Raw genomic sequence first — 18,222 nt, forward strand, 5'->3', positions numbered from 1 at the left:
CTTGAATTATATTTGGCTTCTTTTACTCATTGAATTGAAACCTCCTATTATTTTGATCAGAAAACATTTTTTCACCCATAGATGTTAATGAACTAGGTTAGATTTGATATTTCAATATCTCAAAACCATATTTTTATGATAATTTTAAAATTATTTTTGTTTTTCTAGAAAACTCACTAAATTCCTTTTATATTTGCAGGAAATTTTATTTGCTTGGACTGGGCTGGCAGAAGGCTCCACGTTCTTAATTTTTACTGCATGTAGCATTTCTCCTTATATCGCCATGAGCAGTGTCAGTGATTATAAAGTAAGAGAAAGGGGATGGGAAGGGAGTTTGAGAGAAAAGAAACCTAAGGAATTTCAGTAATTGTATTTTTAATACAGTATGTTCAAAGTGTTTTCCTTGAGGAAAAACACTTAAAATATATTTAAATGACACAGGTAAGCATTATTTTTAACAAGTCAGAAATCTTCTAGAAGTGCAAAGTACTTACTTCAAAGTTACAGGAAAAGTACAATGATTTTTCCGAGATTCAAATTAGTCTAAACTGTAAAAGGTAGATATTAGGAGTCTTCTGATTACATTGTATCCTAACTACAAGGCAGAAATCACTGATGCTGAAACTGAAAACCAAATTTAAGACTTGAAACCCCTTTCCGTTCTGGAAATTGCAGTTTTATGTTCTGTTTGTATCTGGTTATATTCATTATCCAGACAAAACAGCTAAATCAGATTTAGGTAAGTCAGTTTTCACTATCCTGAGCCAGTAACTGTTTTGAGGAGATGTTTTTAAAAGGAAAATGTGTTATATCCTTCAGGTCACAAAATAACATTTCTTTGAAGACCTCAGTGAATTAATCATTATGAGGTTTGCTTTTTTATTGATTTTTAATGAATTAAAAAGCTATTGGAAATCAAATCTATAAAATAAGACAATGTGCATTTTAAATGGGCCATCTTTGGAACTGGTTCTATAGATCTCAGGTTCCTAAACAGTGTATATATAATTATTTCTTTAAATATTAGAATATTAGGTTTTTATGTAGAATTATTCCAAAGTTTTACACTTGATCTTAGCCAAAAGGCCGAGAAGCGATTGAATTATTCCAAAGTTTTTGTCTTGGCTTTATCTTTTAATTAATCCATATATGTCCTGTGTTTTTTTTTATTAGAAGAAAGCCAAGTCCCAGCTATGGATTTCTGGCCTCTACCCTTCTGCTTACTGGTGTGGGCAGGCTCTGCTGGATATCAATCTCCTCAGTTTCATTCTCCTTCCAGTTTTTTTAGTTGTTTACATAGCAAACAAGGCATACATTCATATTTCAGCTCAAACTGTGTTTGCTCTGGTAAGTACCATATTAACATAAACCAAATTTTAAGTAATTAGTAATAAGTTTTAACATTGACATTTTATATAATTAAGATGTTTTCATTTTTATTTTGTCATAAACCAAAACAAAAAACCCTGAAAAGGGCATGCACAGTTAAATATTCTTAAATATTTGTAATTTAATTCTTTTCTGAGATATTTCATTTCTTGATTATAGCATTATCTGCATTCTTTTCAGGTTACATTTTTATTTGGTTATGGAGCATCTCTTGTCTTCCTGACATATGTGATTTCATTTATTTTTCGCAAGAGGGGAAAAAATAGGGAACTTTGGTCGTTTTGCTTCTATATTGTAAGTAAAAAATACATGCAATACAGAGATACTTATTCTTAAACATTCAATGTAGTGTTAAATATAGTCATTTTTACCTTGAACAATGGGGAAAATTAATAATACAGGTTAAGCATTCATAATCCCAAAATCCCAATATATTTGAGTACCAATATGATGTCATAAGTGGTAAATTCTATACCTGACCTCATGTAATGAATCACAATCCAAGTATAGGTGTACAATAGCACACAGTTTATATTAGTAAATATACATAAAAGTAAAAAGTTTGTCCAAAATTACAGAACAGTTTTCAGGAAATGTTTACGTGAGCTTTGGAAACCCAGAGTGTCTTAGGTTGTACATTTCAGTGTACCTTTAAAAGTTGATATTCCCAATTGGTAGTCCAAAATCTAACCAGAAAACAACTTCCAACTCTTGGAGTAGGGGTCTTGAAATAATGAGAGAAAGCCAACCAAAGATCATCTTTAAGAAAATATATCTGATACTACTCACTGACTTCTATAAAAAATTAGTCTTGGACTCTTCTGATCAGCTGATAGCTATTCTTGTTCCTCAGTGGGCAATACTCTTATTTGGCTTCTCTAGGTCGCATTCTTTTGTATTCACCAAATAATGTCTATTAATGCCTCTCTTACTATCATCAGCACAATTCAATCTAAATGCAGAAGCTACAGAAAGAACTACAGAGTATTTCACTCAGAAAATTGTCTTTGAGGCCAGCCTTGAGAATCTACTGCATCAAAGACCTTTACGTGTATACTTTCCATGGTAACTTTTTGTTAAGCCAACAGATGAACTTCCATTATTCAGTGTTATGCCAGATACTAGATAGGCAGAACCAGTCAGTAGGAAAGAGTATTATTGACATTCCCCTGTTTTCTCTTCAGCCAATGCTCCTGTATATATCTAGCAAAGTTGAACAAAAATTTCATGTTCACTCCATGTGTTTCCTGGTAGTTTCAACTCTGAAGGCAGTTTTCTTGCAATTGATGACCACGTAATGTCAGGGTTACTGGATAATGTGGTTGTTGGTAGGCCTGTTATCACCAGCTGAAGTGATGCTAGAACTGTCCTAGTGACTTGTCTGTTAGCTGCTCTGCCTGATAACTGTCTTTCAGCCTTCAGTAACCAGTAGCCTGATCCTGGTTGCTTATTTCTATGGCTTCTCTCACTCTTTGTGTTGACTCTCCTTACATGGAAATTATTCAAACTGGGGCAAGTCTATACCTAGAGTAACACATTTTTGCTGTGTGTCAAGTCAAAAATCAGCTGAATATAGTTTGAATTGATTTGGCAACCTCTCAGATGAGAGGGGATTCGTATTGATGATAAAACCCAACTCAGCCCTCTAACTTTCAGATTCCAGTGGAGAAGCTTTGCAAAGATTATTTGCTCATGGGTGCAGGCTCTTTTTTTTTTTTTTTGACAGGCAGAGTGGACAGTGAGAGAGAGAGAGACAGAGAAAGGTCTTCCTTTGCCGTTGGTTCACCCTCCAATGGCCGCCGCAGCCAGCACGCTGCGGCCGGCGCACCGCGCTGATTCGATGGCAGGAGCCAGGTGCTTCTCCTGGTCTCCCATGAGGTGCAGGGCCCAAGGACTTGGGCCATCCTCCACTGCACTCCCTGGCCACAGCAGAGAGCTGGCCTGGAAGAGGGGCAACCCGGACAGAATCCGGTGCCCCGACTGGGACTAGAACCCAGTGTGCCAGTGCCGCAAGGTGGAGGTTTAGCCTATTGAGCCGTGGCGCCGGCCGCGGGGTGCAGGCTCTATAGTTATGCTTTGCTTTGGAAAATGTGGGCAGAATTTTCTCAGTCAAATTCTAGGAATTTAAATATATGCATGTAAGAAATGTATGATACTTCCAGAACAATAGCTTTCATCTCATGGCTCAGAGAATAGAAGTCATTCTCCATTTTTTAAATAAGAGCTGAGAATTCAATGAAATCAACTTTCCTTCAAAACGTGGTAGAAAACAGACCAGAATTTTCATTATCATGTTATCTATTCCTCTTGCAGTTATAACAGCAAGTGAATAATGTACAAAAGAAGGAATCGGACTTTATTTCTAAGGAAAGTCATGAATGTATAAATCCTTTCTTTGTTAGGTTGTGAACTGATGTGATAATTCAGATAATAAACTATAGCAAATAAATATACAGAAAATCAAACAGGATACTCTGAAACACTCTTTTTAAAATCCAAATATATCTACATGTGATTGAATACCTTTTTTTTTGTTTTCAATTATGTTTAACTTACTGTGGGTGGGACAAAAGCCAATATACAGAAACAAACTATAATGTACAAAAAAAGTCTTTTTTTCAAAATGTAAGAATGAAATTATACCAGAGTGTTACAGAGCATGTTTTTATAATATCTGATCATTTGCCATTGTCTTTCTTATATTTATCTAGTTCAGTGTATTCATGTATTTAATTTTTCATCACTGAAATGAATCTATATAAAGTGGAATATCAGACTTGAAAAAAATTCAGGATCATCTAATATAAGTCACCTAATATTTTAGGGGGAAAATCAAGTAACCACATCAAGGTCACAGAAAAGTTAGTGACAGACTAAGGAATAAATTTGAGGTCCCAGACCTCATGTCATTTCTAATGTCAAAAAATATGAGGTAGTAGGCTGGCACGGCCGCTCACTTAGCTAATCCTCCGCCTGCGGCGCCGGCACCCGGATTCTAGTCCCTGTTGGGGCACCGGATTCTGTCCCAGTTGCTCCTCTTCCAGTCCAGCTCTCTGCTGTGGCCCGGGAAGGCAGTGGAGGATGGCCCAAGTGCTTGGGCCCTGCACCCGCATGGGAGACCAGGAGGAAACACTTGGCTCCTGGCTTCGGATTGGCGCAGTGCGCAGGCCGTGGCGGCCATTTGGGGGGTGAACCAACAGAAGGAAGACCTTTCGCTTTCTCTCTCTCTCTCTCTCACTGTCTAACTCTGCCTGTCAAAAAATAAAAATAAAAATAAATTAAAATTAAAAAAATATGAGATAGCAACATGGTTGCTAATAATGATTGAAAACTCATGCTGATCAACATATATTGATTTTATGAAGCTAAAATGCTTCCAAGTTGCATATCTTCACAGAGACTTCAATAAGTTTTTATTAAACTTTACATTTTTTTCAATACAAATAACATAACTCTGTCTTAAATATAGATTTTTGTTTGTAAGAATTTGTTAATTTTCGTACACCTAGTATGAAGTTAGACTACGGTAGCCTTAGGAAATAGGTGATTTTTTTTCCTCACTGAATACTGTGTCAGAATACCTCATATGTTGATGTTCAGTGCAGTTGTCATCCTGTGATCTCTTTGGAAGGACAGTATAGGCAATGTTTGAGTAATGCCAGTCAATCATTTGTTTCTAGAGTCCAAAGGAGTTCTGTATTCTGAAGAACGTTGTACTTCATAGATGCCTTTGACCTCTATCTAATAAGGAAGGTCATATTTCAAACCATTGTAATAGATGATGGGTGTACAGCACCACATATTAGCAAATGGGACTCTAGAATATCCTTTAAATGTAATCTTCTCTTGTTCTAGTAGGTGAGGAAAGAGGGGTGAAAACATGAAAGTAGAAACCTAGAGACCTGTTAGAATAAAGAGTCAGCTATGTAAATAAAGGACTTAGGGTTATCAGATATAGGAGATAGAATAAAAAACAGGTATATCTTGTAAACCATGAGAACAAAAATATGTGTATGTGGAAAATTGTGTAATACATTGGCAGAGATATTGCAGAGACTGTAAATTGGACATACTATCTAAAATGCTTATTGTGTTCTTACTGAATACTTGGTTATAGATTTTGGTCCTATTTCCAATTTTAATAAAAACTTAAACATAAAATTAAAACTTACAGACTTAGGAATCATATGCAAAGTTTTGAATTCTAGTCTTGTCACTTAGTAACTGGTTTTAGGGTATTATTTAACATCTCTGAACCCTAGGTCTCTCATATCTAAAAAGAAGGATAATAATACTATTTACTTTAATAGTTGTTATGAAGATTAAAAAATTCATACTAAATTCTTAATATCTGGCATTTATGTAATTTAGCAGTTTTGGTTCTTACTATTTTATATAATTAACATATTAATAAGATCCAACAGGGGGATTGGATTAAGATGCTGGAGTTGGGAGGAAGCTTGCTGCTCAGGAGAATATAGTTTAAAAAAAGTGGAAAAAGTGCAGTCTCAGGAACAGTTAGGGAGAAAACAGCAGAGGAAACTCTACACAAAATGGAGGAACACAGTGGACCTATGTGGAGGGCAAGGATGCACACAACTTAGGACCCCAGCAGCCAAGAGCCTCCACACCAGCATTGGAGAGAGACATGAGACCAGACTTCAGCTGCCCAAGCCACTGGCAAAAAATTTACAAGAAGAGCCTAGAGGGAATCTGGCTTGAAGCCCCTTGGGGGATAGTGTACCTGCCAAACTAGAGTCGAATAAACAAAGGGGAGGCACATTTTCTCTCTTCTCAGTCATTCTGCAAAGCCATCATGTAACAAGCTGACAGAGAGCAGGCACTATTTTGGACATACATAACAGATGCGCCAGTTCATGTTTGTGCCCAGCAATGAGCCAAGTGGAGAATCCTGAGTCTGGTAGGGCGAACAGACAGGGGACTGGGTGCTCTTGACTATGGGAGGCTTGTGGGCCTGGACTATGAAAACACTGAGGTTTTGTGGAAGGACTCAGAGTGTGGCTGGGACATTGGGCAGTCACTGTGGGAGGCTCCACCTGAACAGGGCTTCCTGGTTACCTGGCGAGGAACGTTGCATGGGAATCTGAGCTTGCTCTGAGGACTGCACAGATCCTTTGTGTGATCCTTGTGGCAGAGTAGACGAATAATATACTCACTGAGGCTAGTGCCTGAGCAATGGTCTCCATCAAGGAGAGGAGCTCGGCTGAGTCTACACCAAAGACAAGAAGAAACTTCCCCTCTGATAAAAAAAAAAAAAAAGAAAGAAATTTATCATGCCAAACCTGGGTACACCTCAGATAAGCCCTCCACCTTGGAGCACTGAACAGAGATCCCTGGCCACACCTACCACATTCTTCTAGTTATTCCCTGAAAACAGATACTCCACTAATTCAGCCAGACATACTCCAAAGATAAAATCCACCACAGTGAAAAACCAATGAGTATCTCCAGAAATGCCAAATAACAAATGCACCAGTTCAAGAAACAAGAATAAGGAAGACAATATGACACCCCCAAAAGAACACAACACTTCAGTACTAGATTGTAAAGATGATAAGATTGAAGAAATGCCAGAAATGAAATTCAAAACATTGATCATAGGATTACTTAGAAGTAATCAGAAACCAATGCACAAACTAATGAAATCCATACATGACATGAAGGAAAATTTCACCCACAAAATTGCCATCTTAAAGAGAAATCAAAATGAAATCTCAGAAATGAAGAATTCATAGAACAAATAAAAAATATAGTGGAAAGCCTTAACAACAGAATCAATGAAGCAGAAGAAAGAATATCTGACTTAGAAGACAAAGCACAAGAAATTATACAGTCAGACCAAATACAAGAAGAAATTAGAAAACTAAAAAACACTGTTTGGAATTAACAAGATACTATCAAATTACCCAACATATGAGTTCTAGGAGTTCCTGAAGTTCTGGAAAGAGAGAAATGATTAGAAGGCCTTTTTTAGTGAAATAATAACGGAAAATTTCTCCAGTTCAGAGAAAGAAAGGGACATCCAAGTACAGGAAGCATATAGAATGCCTAATAGACATGACTAGAAAAGATCTTCACCACAACACATTGTAATCAAACTCTCCACAGTAAAATATAAAGAAAATTCTAAAATGTGCACAAGAGAAATGCCAGATTACTTTCAGAAGATCTCCAGTTAGACTCACAACAGACTTCTCATTAGAAACCCTATAGGCTAGGAGAGAATGGTGAGATATAGTCCAAGACTTAAGAGAAAAAAACTGTCAACCCAGAATACGGTACGCTGCATGGAAAGCTCTCATTTATGAATGAAGGTGCAATAAAGACTTTCCATAACAAACAGAAAATGAAAGAATTTGTCCCCACCCACCCAGCCCTGCAGAAGATGCTTAAGGATGTGCTGCACACAGAAACACAGAAACATGGTCATCACTACGGAAGAAGGTAAAGGAAGAAGATCTCCAAGGAAAGGTACAAAGGAAATCCAAAGTAAAAAATAGGATTTTTATGGGAAAATGGCAGAGCAAAGTCATTACTTATCAATAGTAACCTTTAATGTAAATAGCCTTAACTCTCCAGTTAAAATAAACATACTGGCTGAATGGATTAAAAAAACCATCTATCTGCTATCTACAAGAACACATCTCACTAACAAAGATGCATGTAGACTAAAAGTGAAAGGATGGAAAAAGATATTCCATACTAACAGAAACCAAAAAAAAAAAAAAAAAACCACACTGGTGTAGCCATCTTAATATCAGACAAAATGGACTTTAACACAAAAACTGTTAAAAAGACATAGAAGGACACCATGTAATAATTAAGGGATCAATTCAACAGGAAGATATAACTATTATAAATGTATATGAACCTAATTACAGGACAACTGGCTATTTAAAAGAAATGTTAAGGAATTTAAAGGAGACGTAGACTCAAATACAATAGTAATGGGGAATTTCAGTACCCAATTTTCAACAACGGACAAATCAGCCAGACAGAAAATCAACAAGGAAATCGGAGAGTTAATCGACACTATAGACCAAATGGACCTAACAGATACCTATAGAACTTTTCATAGTTGCAAAATACACATTTTTCTCAAGAGTGCGTGTAACCTCTAGGATTGACCACATGCTAGGCCATAAAGCAAGTCTCAGCAAATTCAAAAAAATCAAAATCATACCATGCATCTTCTCAGACCACAATGGAATAAAGCCGGAAATCAGTAACTCAGGAATCTCTAGAACATATGCAAACTCCTGGAGACTCAACAACATGCTCCTGAATGAACAGTGGATCATTGAAGAAATCAAAAATTTCTGAAACAAATGAAGATGACAATACAACATATCAAAACTTAACAGAATACAGCAAAAGCAATAATAAGTTTACTAACTTAAAAAATAACTGCCATGTAAATTTCAACATGTGCAGGTTTTTATATATTAAGAAGGTATTTCCTCTTTTTTCCCCATTATCATGGATTGAATTTAATAAATAACTGTTGGGAAATCTATTTAGTCATTTTAGCTTTCACCTTAATCTCCGATCTGTTTATCTATTAAGAATTTTCTATTGAGGAACTAAAGACCATGCATGATTTTATTAACAAAAGCCCCTTACCACTTCCTCTCTTTAAAAGGGGAAATTGTGATGGCCATGTGGGTGGTTATATGGAAAAGTTATGAAATGCATAAGAATACTTATATCTTAAAATGCTTTTTTCAAATATCAATAGACTGAGTATGTCTGATGCAGTATTTTTGAACTTGCCTTGAAGGTCTTTATCATGACGCTCAACATCTTTTCAGTCTATGACTTATATATAACTGAAATGATTACCAGCATGATATTATTTCCTCCTGCTACCCTGTGTGGATTTCTAGTGGTTTTGGTAAAGGTAAGGAATGTTACCAACTATGTCATTAACATTGGCTAGGTAATCTGTTAATGTATTTTGCTCAGGTTTATAAAGATAGAAAGTAGATTGATGAGAATAGAGAGTGATAGCAAATGAGCATGAGGGATATTTGGGGGGTTATTAAATGTTCTAGACAGGAGCCGTGGCTCACTAGGCTAATCCTCTGCCTGCGGCGCTGGCACTCCAGATTCTAGTCCCGGTTGGGGCACCGGATTCTGTCCCGGTTGCTCTTCTTCCAGTCCAGCTCTCTGCTGTGGCCCAGGAGTGCAGTGGAGGATGGCCCAAGTGCTTGGGCCCTGCACCTACATGAGAGACCTGGAGGAAGCACCTGGCTCCTGGCTTCGGATCGGTGCAGTGCTGGCCATAGCAGCCATTTGGGGGGTGAACCAACAGAAAAAGGAAGACCTTTCTCTCTGTCTCTCTCTCTCACTGTCTAACTCTACCTGTCAAAAAAAAAAATGTTCTAACATTGAATTGAGATCTTTGGTACAGCTCTGCAAAATTATTAACATCCTTGAATTGTACACTTAAAGTGGATAAATTCTATTGCATAAAAACTGAACTCAACAAAGTTGTTGTAATAGCTTTTCCCTATGCACTTTACAGAATACTGGCACTATCAAATACTATTCAAATCTGATGCCATATTGAAAAAAAATGTTTATTTCAAGAAATATTCATTATCTACTATGAGGGTAAAGTCATGAATAATTCTATTCAATCATTCAAAAATACACATTAAACATTGTTCTGTATTGGTCACTGTGTTAGTAATTAGGGAAACCTGATGAAGAAGATAGCCCACTCCTTCCTTTCACCTTTCCAAGCTCAGAGAATAAAAATGACAAAGGCAGACCAACCTCAAGTCAGTCAATGCAAAGATTTTAAAGATTACTAAGGAGAAGGGCAAAGTATCAAGCTGATGTGTTCCAGAGATTCAGAGAAATCTTCTGGGGAAGTGATGTTTAAATAGTTTCCTAGCCTTGCAGCGCTGGCACACCAGGTTCTAGTTCCAGTCGGGGCTCCGGATTCTGTCCCGGTTGCCCCTCTTCCAGGCCAGCTCTCTGCTGTGGCCAGGGAGTGCAGAGGAGGATGGCCCAAGTGCTTGGGCCCTGCACCCCATGGGAGACCAGGAGAAGCATCTGGCTCCTGCTATCGGATCAGCGCGGTGCGCTGGCCGCAGCGCGCCAGCCGCAGTGGCCATTGGAGGGTGAACCAACGGCAAAGGAAGACCTTTCTCTCTGTCTCTCTCTCTCTCACTGTCCACTCTGCCTATCTTAAAAAAAAAAAAAAAAAGCTTTAAAAAAAAATAGTTTCCTAAAGGATAAGTAATAATTGATTGGTGGGAGAGTGGGACGGGAAGTAAGTATGTTTGGCAGAGGGAAACAAAGGCATAAAACTAGGAAAGACTAGGAAGCGTGAAAGAAAATAAAATGTGGTTCAAGTGGATAGAAGTGTATGGTGAGGCCAGGGCAGTATACTGCAGTGGAGAATACACTTTTTGGGGCTCTGTATCATCCAAGGTAAAATGGCTTTAAAGAAAGTGGGGAGGGTTCCTTAATTGTTTGTATTCTTAATGAATTGTTAGAAAGCTTCTCATCTACAAATGTACTATCCCATTGACTAATAGACTAATAAATGCCTGAGATTCTTGATTCACTCATCACTTTGCTTCAAGAATTTTCTTCCTATAAGTATTCCTGCAAACTTAAATACATTAAAATGGATCTGTCACATTATTTAGGGAGAAAGTGCTAATTTCTGAAAAAAAAAAAAGATTAAGAAAGAATAACATTATGCGACTAATTGTTATGACAGGAAAATAGTCATCTTTGGAGAAAAGAGGACCTCAAAAAGGCTTGTGTGGGACACTTAGAACAGATATTCTTTTTTTTTTTTTTCTTTTTTTGACAGGCAGAGTTAGACAGTGAGAAAGAGAGAGACAGAGAGAAAGGTCTTCTTTCCATTGGTTCACCCCCCAAATGGCCGCTACGGCTGGCACGCTGCGCTGATCTGAAGCCAGGAGCCAGGTGCTTCCTCCTGGTCTCCCATGTGGGTGCAGGGCCCAAGCACTTGGGCCATCCTTCACTGCCTTCCCGGGCCATGGCAGAGAGCTGGACTGGAAGAGGAGCAACCGGGACTAGAACCTGGAGTGCCAGCACCGCAGGCAGAGGATTAGACTAGTGAGCCTCAGTGCCATTTGAACCCTAGATGTTATTACAATGCCAGAACCTCTCTCTGCTATTCTTTCAAGACTTTCAGCAAATGTTAAAGCCAAAAGAAAAAAAACTGGAGGAAATGAACAGACATGTGTTATCTGCTTGTTGAGAGACAGAGAGTTGAGTGGCAGGCTCTTGTTCTCAGTAGGAAATTACTTTCTCTTTAGTTTACATAAAGGGGTTGAGCTTACTAAGGGAAATAGTCAATATGTGAAATTTGGCATTATCTAAATGCAAATCATAAAGCTGATGAATTTTTATTTATCCAATATCTTTTGTCTTTTCAGATATCACATGAGTTCTATAATGAAAATAATGATTCAGAATTTGAACTTACTGAAGTTTATCTTCTAGTATGCCTGATAGTAAGAAGTCCTCTCTACCTCTACCAATATTCTTTTGGATGAGTATCATTTAGTAAAACTATTTGATTTTACCTGAAGTGTGGCAACTTTGAAAGTGTTTTAATTCAGTCTTGGATCAAACACTTATATTCAGACATTAATCCTAGAGTTAGTTTTTATCTGTATAAATTGACTGTGTAAGTCAAGAATTCAATATAAAATTAATTATCCTTTTACTGCCCTCCCTCTAAATTTGAGAGAGCTTGTAAAAATATTACAAATAAAATGTAACAAATCTTTTGAATTATAGATAAAAGGCAAGCATCAAATAAAAGGAAAAATGGTTGTATTGTCATATTTATGCTGGGAAAACTTCTGTCTTTGAATACTGTGTATCAGTGCTTTTGTAGAAATAGGAGTAAATTGAAACAAAACTCCTTGCCTTCACAAAGTTTATATGCTAATAGAAAGAAACAGACAACAAACTAAGTAAATAATAATAACATGTTAGCTTGGTGGGCAAGAAAGGCTTGGAAAAGAGCATTGTAGTAGCAGGTTGCAAGGCTGACCCTTATTTGTTCCAATGGCAGCCAGAAGACAGGGCCAATTGTGGCAGAGTGGGCAAGGGGGAGAGTAACAGGAGAGATGGTCAAAGCAGAGTTGGATAAGGGGCTATACAGAGCTTTCTTGGTCGTTCTAAGGACTTTGACTATACTTTGGTTCATGGAGAATCATTGGCAAGTTTTAAGCCAAGTGGTAGGACCAGACATTTATTAAAAGAGAATCTCTGGTTATTGTGATGTGTGAAAGTAGTTGTTTAGAGCAAGAGGAACAGGGGAGATCAGGTAGGAATGTATGTGATAATATAGGTGAGAAATTAGAATGACCTGGCCCTGAGTGACATTAGCTCAACTAGGGGTGAGAAGTAGTTGGGTTATAGATACATTGCAGATATAGTTTACTGACAGATTGAATATGAGTTGTGAGAGACAAAAGGAGACAAGTTCCACTCTTCTGGATTGTGACTGTCTAGCTAGCTATCTCCCATAATTTATAATTATTCTATATGAAGATAAAATACCACCAATTTTACTCAAATGTTTAAATTTTATTTGTGAAGTTATGCCTAAATAAAACTTTTTTTTTTTTTTTTTTTTTTTGCTTATAGCCCTACCTTCAGGTTTTGATATTAATTTTTGTTCTAAGATGCCTGGAACTAAAATGTGGAAAGAAAGTAATACAAATGGATCCTATTTTCAGGTCAGGATAAAATTTAATTTCATGTTTAATACTATATTTTAATGTTCTTGGATAGTGGCTTTAACTATCAACATGTTAATATAGATTTATATTTATAATATAAGCAACACAATGATTGTCGCTATGGGCAGTGAAATATTTATTGTTAAGAAATAACGTAGGACTCTCAGGCAGAGTTCTGCCATTAAGAAGTTAAGGTAAGTTTCAAGTTTCTTGAAATTTAGTAAGCACTTGAGTATGCCAGTCTCCCATCCAAGGTGGTTATGCATTGACCAGAAGATGGGATGGAATTGGTATAGCAACATAATTCAGAATATTTCATAAGTAGAGATACTCTAGGACAGATCAGCAGTAAAGATGTTAAAACAAATATTTGATGTGGTTAAAAGGGGATTGCTGTGAGCATGGGAAGAGGAAAGAGCAGCAGAATGTTAGAACTGGAAGACATCAATTTGAGTAAAACTAAGCTAGAAGGAAGAGGGGAAGAGAGGGAGAGAAGGAGGAAAGGAAGGGAGGGAAAAAAGGAAGGTAGGGAGGAAAGAAGGAAGACAGAAATAGAGAAAGGGAAAGAAAGGAGGAAGGGATAGATAGAAAGGAGGAAGGAAATAAAGACAGGAATGGAGGGAGGGAGAGAGGGACGGAGGAAGAGAGGGAGGGAGAAGGAGTCTGTGTGTGTCAGTTTTGCTGTAAATACAGTGTTCTGTTAAACAAACTGTTAGGCATTATATGCTAATATACTTTTTTTTTAAAAAATGAAGATATTACATAGATTAATTCTTCCTTATCCCATTTCTCTTATGAATTTCATTTCCTAGTCTGTATTTTGTCTTTTAAAGTTGTTTCCTATTTGTTTCTCATTGGTACATAGCAATGTACCAATTGTATACATTTCTCAATTGTATGCATTGATCCAATACCTGATAACCTTGCTTAATTCTCTTATTAGTTTGTATTTGTTTTTGGATTATCTGGGTTATCTCTGTATATAATAGTACCATCCAAATATATTTACAGTTTGTTGCTTAAAAACTAAAGCTTGTGTGTGTGTGTGTGTGTAAATTTTTTTAACTCTTATTTAATGAATATAAATTTCCAAAGTACAGCTTATGTGTTACAATGGCTTCCCCCCTCCCATAACTTCCCTCCCACCCGCAACCCTCCCCTTTCCCTCTCCCTCTCCCCTTCCATTCACATCAAGATTCATTTTCAATTCTCTTTATATACAGAAGATCAGTTTAAGGAGCAGTGCGTGCTGACAGATTTGAAAGGGTCAGAAACACTTATGGGGAGGGCAGCAATTCCAAGAAAGATTGTGGCTAGTGAGGTAGACATTCTCAGAAAAAAAGAGAAGTCACATTGACAGAGTCATCATCTTCAGGAACAGTTTATTGAAACGAAGGGCAATGGTAAAACCACAGAAATGCATTTTTTATATCTCTTTGACAACTACAAAACTACATGTAATATTTCATTTTCTTCACAGAATTTTCCCCCAAAGTAGAGATGCCCGACCGAATCCAGAAGAAACTGTAGATGAAGATGAAGATGTTCAAGCAGAAAGATTAAGAACAGCAACTGCTCTGACCACTTCAAAATTAGATGAGGTAGAAAAGCACATGACACATTAGATGTTAATGGGCGTATCCAAGAACTATCAATAGTGGAGTCAGACATTCTGGCTTTCATTTTGAAAGTTTGGTACATTTTTGCAATCTTTAAATATACAAGCACTTCTTTGAAGCATCCATGAAGCTGAAAGAACACATTCTGAGAAAAATAGGTTTTGATAATTAGAACTATGGTTTTAAAATCTATATATATATGTATGTATGTATGTATAGCATAAATTGAAGAATTTAAGTAGTATTTGTTATAAAATGATAGACAGAAATTATTTAATTTAGGTACCAAAATGTTTCCATGAGCTCATCCAATTCTCTTCTGGTACAATATGCTGGCTTCTAATGAAGTGTGTTGTTTTCTCAGTCAATTTAGAAGCAAGAAATATTGTCTACATCAATGAATGCATATTATATTTTAAACAAGCAATACAGACTACTTGGAACACAAAATATACTTTGGTTTGTGATATAAGAAAGGAAAACATAAGAATGCAGAGTTTATGGATCTTATGAGAAAAATCTTTCCATTGTCTCTTCTAGAAACCAGTCATACTTGCCAGCTGTCTACACAAAGAATATGAATGTCAGAAGAAAAACTGCTGTTCAAGGAGGAAGAAGAAAATAGCAGTAAGAAATATCTCTTTCTGTGTTAAAAAAGGTTTGTAATTCTATTTTAAATCGACCATTATTTTTAGAAATACCCATTGAGTATATTATAGGCACCATTTTATTTGCTTGCTCCTTCTGTCATTCATTCATCCAATATGCCTATTTTTTAATTGTTCCAGGAACTAGCTTAGGCTCTAAAGAGACAGGAAGAAAATAGGCAAAGTTCCCATCCTCATGAATTTCACATTCTAGAAGTGGGGAACAATCTATAAGTAAAATGTCTTAGTGAGAAAAACACCATATATTAATTATAAATTCTTTGTGAAACATTAGAATGTGTGAAATGACATGAATGACTTGAAGCTACACTCAGTTGGGGTCAGGGAAGGCCTCTCTTGATCAGTGACACCTAAACAATACTCTGGGTAACAAGCTGATGGTCACGAAGCATCAAAAGATATGAACAACAGGGCAGAGGAAACAGCAAAGGCCAGGATTCAGACACAACAACGTGTTTAGAATGAATCACAACCCAGAGACCAGTGGGTGCTTCTGTAAACGGAACGGATGTTATCAAAGAGATGGGAAGGGCCAGGTTAGGTACAGTTTTCTTTTTTAAAACAGCAAGGAGTTACCAGAATGCCAGTAAACTGAAGGTTTTAGGCAGGCTTTCATCATCGTTTAATTTATATTAAGAGTAGACTGCATACTATATGTTTGTGAATTCGGGCTGAGGGGCAAGTTAAGATCCGTTGAGATGAAAGATCATGATAGCTTGGATGAATTTGAGATGAAGAAAATGTCCTTAAGTTTCCAGGTTTAGGAATCATTTCTATGAGCGATCTTCAAAAAGTTCATGGAAAGTATGTATTATCTTTCCTAAAATTAATGTGTGTGTATATACACAGAGGTACAGAGGTACACATATACAGAAAGAGAGTGACATAGAGCTTTCATCTACTTATTTACTCCCCAAATGCCTAAGGACCAAAGCCTTGAGCTAGTAACTCAGTCCAGGCTCCCACATGGGTGGCAGGAATTTAACTGCTGTCTCCCTGGGCCCACATTAGCAGGAAGGTGCAGTCAGGAGCCAGAGCCAGGTATGGAAACCAGCTATTCTGATGTGAGATGTAGAAGTCTTAATTGGTGTCTTAGCCACTAGGCTAAATGGCCACCCTGCAATGTCTTTTAATTCTATTTGCCCATTAACTATGCGAAACATGCTAATATATATGCTCAACACATCAGCCAACTACTATAGAAAACAGTTTGGGTGTATTTTTAACTAATATGAGAAATCTGGGGGGAAATAGATTGAACTCAAACCCATAAACTTTTCATTAATATTTTGTCTAATTATAATAATAAAGAATATGTTTTGCTGACATGAGTTGCATATATGATACAAATTTTTAAATGATACTAATTGAAGGGTACACAAATCTCAGAAGATTTCATGAAGTATCAGGTTTATGTTAATCAAAATTTTTCCCCATTATTGAAAGTCAGATTCTTTCTTTCAGGTGAAATTTTGGGATTACTAGGACCCAATGGCGCTGGTAAAAGTTCATCTATTAGAATGATATCTGGAATCACAAAGCCAACAGCTGGAGAGGTAGTGAAAAATTAAAAAACAATTTCCATGATAACTATACATTGTATCTCTGCAATGCTATATATTTTTTGTCTTGGGTAAATTTATCAAGTGTTATAACAGGAATTGAATGGCCAGCAGGAACCATGGACCTTTTACTCATCACAATTTCTCATTTATTTATTAAATTTAATTTTTTATTTATTTGAAAGGCAGAATTAAAAATAGAGGAGAAGAGAGAGAAAGAGAGCTAGAGAGAAAGATATCTTCCATCCATTGTTTCACTCCCCAATTGGTCACAATGGCCAGGGTTGGGCCAGACTGAAGCCAGGAACCTGGAGCTTCTTCCAGATCTCCCAAGTGAGTTCATTGGCCCAAGTACTTGGACCTTCCTCTGATGCTGTCCCAGGTGCACCAATAGGGAGCTGGATCAGAAGCAGAGTCATCGATCTCAAACCGACACCCATATGAGATGCCAGCATTGCAGGCTGAGGTTTAACCCGCTATGCCACAGTGCCAGTCACTCATCACAATTTCTTAGGAATCACTTGAGCATGTTAGGTCTTTCCCCCTCTCCTGTAAGACTATGTTTTTTATATTAGTGGTGAAATCATTTTCTATAGTACGTGAAACAATTTTTGCAACCTCTCTTTGATGCTTATACAATTTTGGCATTTCTTAGCTGTATGTCAGCTTCTTTAAACAATGAAGTCCTTTACCTTTTGTAGGTGGAACTGAAAGGATGCACTTCAGTTGGGAGTCACCTAGGAGAAGGCATGGTCACGTTCTTGGGGTACTGCCCTCAGGAGAATGTGCTGTGGCCCTTCCTGACCCTGAAGGAACATCTGGAGTTGTACGCGGCTGTGAAAGGCCTGAAGAAAGGGGATGCTGCCATAGCCATTTATCGGTACGGAGGAGTTGTGTGTCTCTCCAGACGGGAGGGTGTGCTATGACGATTGACTTTCTGATAAAGAACAGAGAGTAGAAATGACATGCCTGCCTTTGAAAAGCACTGATGGTAAAACAGCAGTAGAGGACAAGATCTGATTTCCTGCATCCCTGAAGAAAGGATTTATTTTAAAAAAAGAAGGTATAAAATAATCAGTAAGGAATAAGTGAATGGATAATTATGAACAACCATCCATTTCAGTTTCTTATTCAGAATTCTAGCTTTTCTTAACAACTTACTATGAGGTAAAAAATATTTCATGTTCCCGGCCGGCGCCGCAGCTCAATAGGCTAA

The 18,222-nt window shown here is 37.2% G+C and overlaps 1 protein-coding gene across 4 annotated transcripts in view; it reads left to right on the plus strand.

Moving 5' to 3' along the window:
- Nucleotides 1–18,222, plus strand: part of ABCA6 (ATP binding cassette subfamily A member 6) — a 104,353-nt gene that overhangs the window by 38,442 nt on the left and 47,689 nt on the right. For all 4 annotated transcript variants that reach the window (XM_062175536.1, XM_062175532.1, XM_062175535.1 and 1 more), the window contains 10 exons: nucleotides 200–307; nucleotides 1,174–1,347; nucleotides 1,570–1,683; nucleotides 9,191–9,310; nucleotides 11,838–11,915; nucleotides 13,063–13,154; nucleotides 14,638–14,758; nucleotides 15,317–15,434; nucleotides 16,909–17,000; nucleotides 17,708–17,886. In XM_062175536.1, coding sequence (XP_062031520.1) covers nucleotides 200–307; nucleotides 1,174–1,347; nucleotides 1,570–1,683; nucleotides 9,191–9,310; nucleotides 11,838–11,915; nucleotides 13,063–13,154; nucleotides 14,638–14,758; nucleotides 15,317–15,434; nucleotides 16,909–17,000; nucleotides 17,708–17,886 — 1,196 coding nt within the window. The remainder of the gene's footprint in view (nucleotides 1–199; nucleotides 308–1,173; nucleotides 1,348–1,569; nucleotides 1,684–9,190; nucleotides 9,311–11,837; nucleotides 11,916–13,062; nucleotides 13,155–14,637; nucleotides 14,759–15,316; nucleotides 15,435–16,908; nucleotides 17,001–17,707; nucleotides 17,887–18,222) is intronic.

This window comes from Lepus europaeus, chromosome 18, assembly GCF_033115175.1.
Source record: "Lepus europaeus isolate LE1 chromosome 18, mLepTim1.pri, whole genome shotgun sequence".
NCBI lineage: Eukaryota > Metazoa > Chordata > Mammalia > Lagomorpha > Leporidae > Lepus > Lepus europaeus.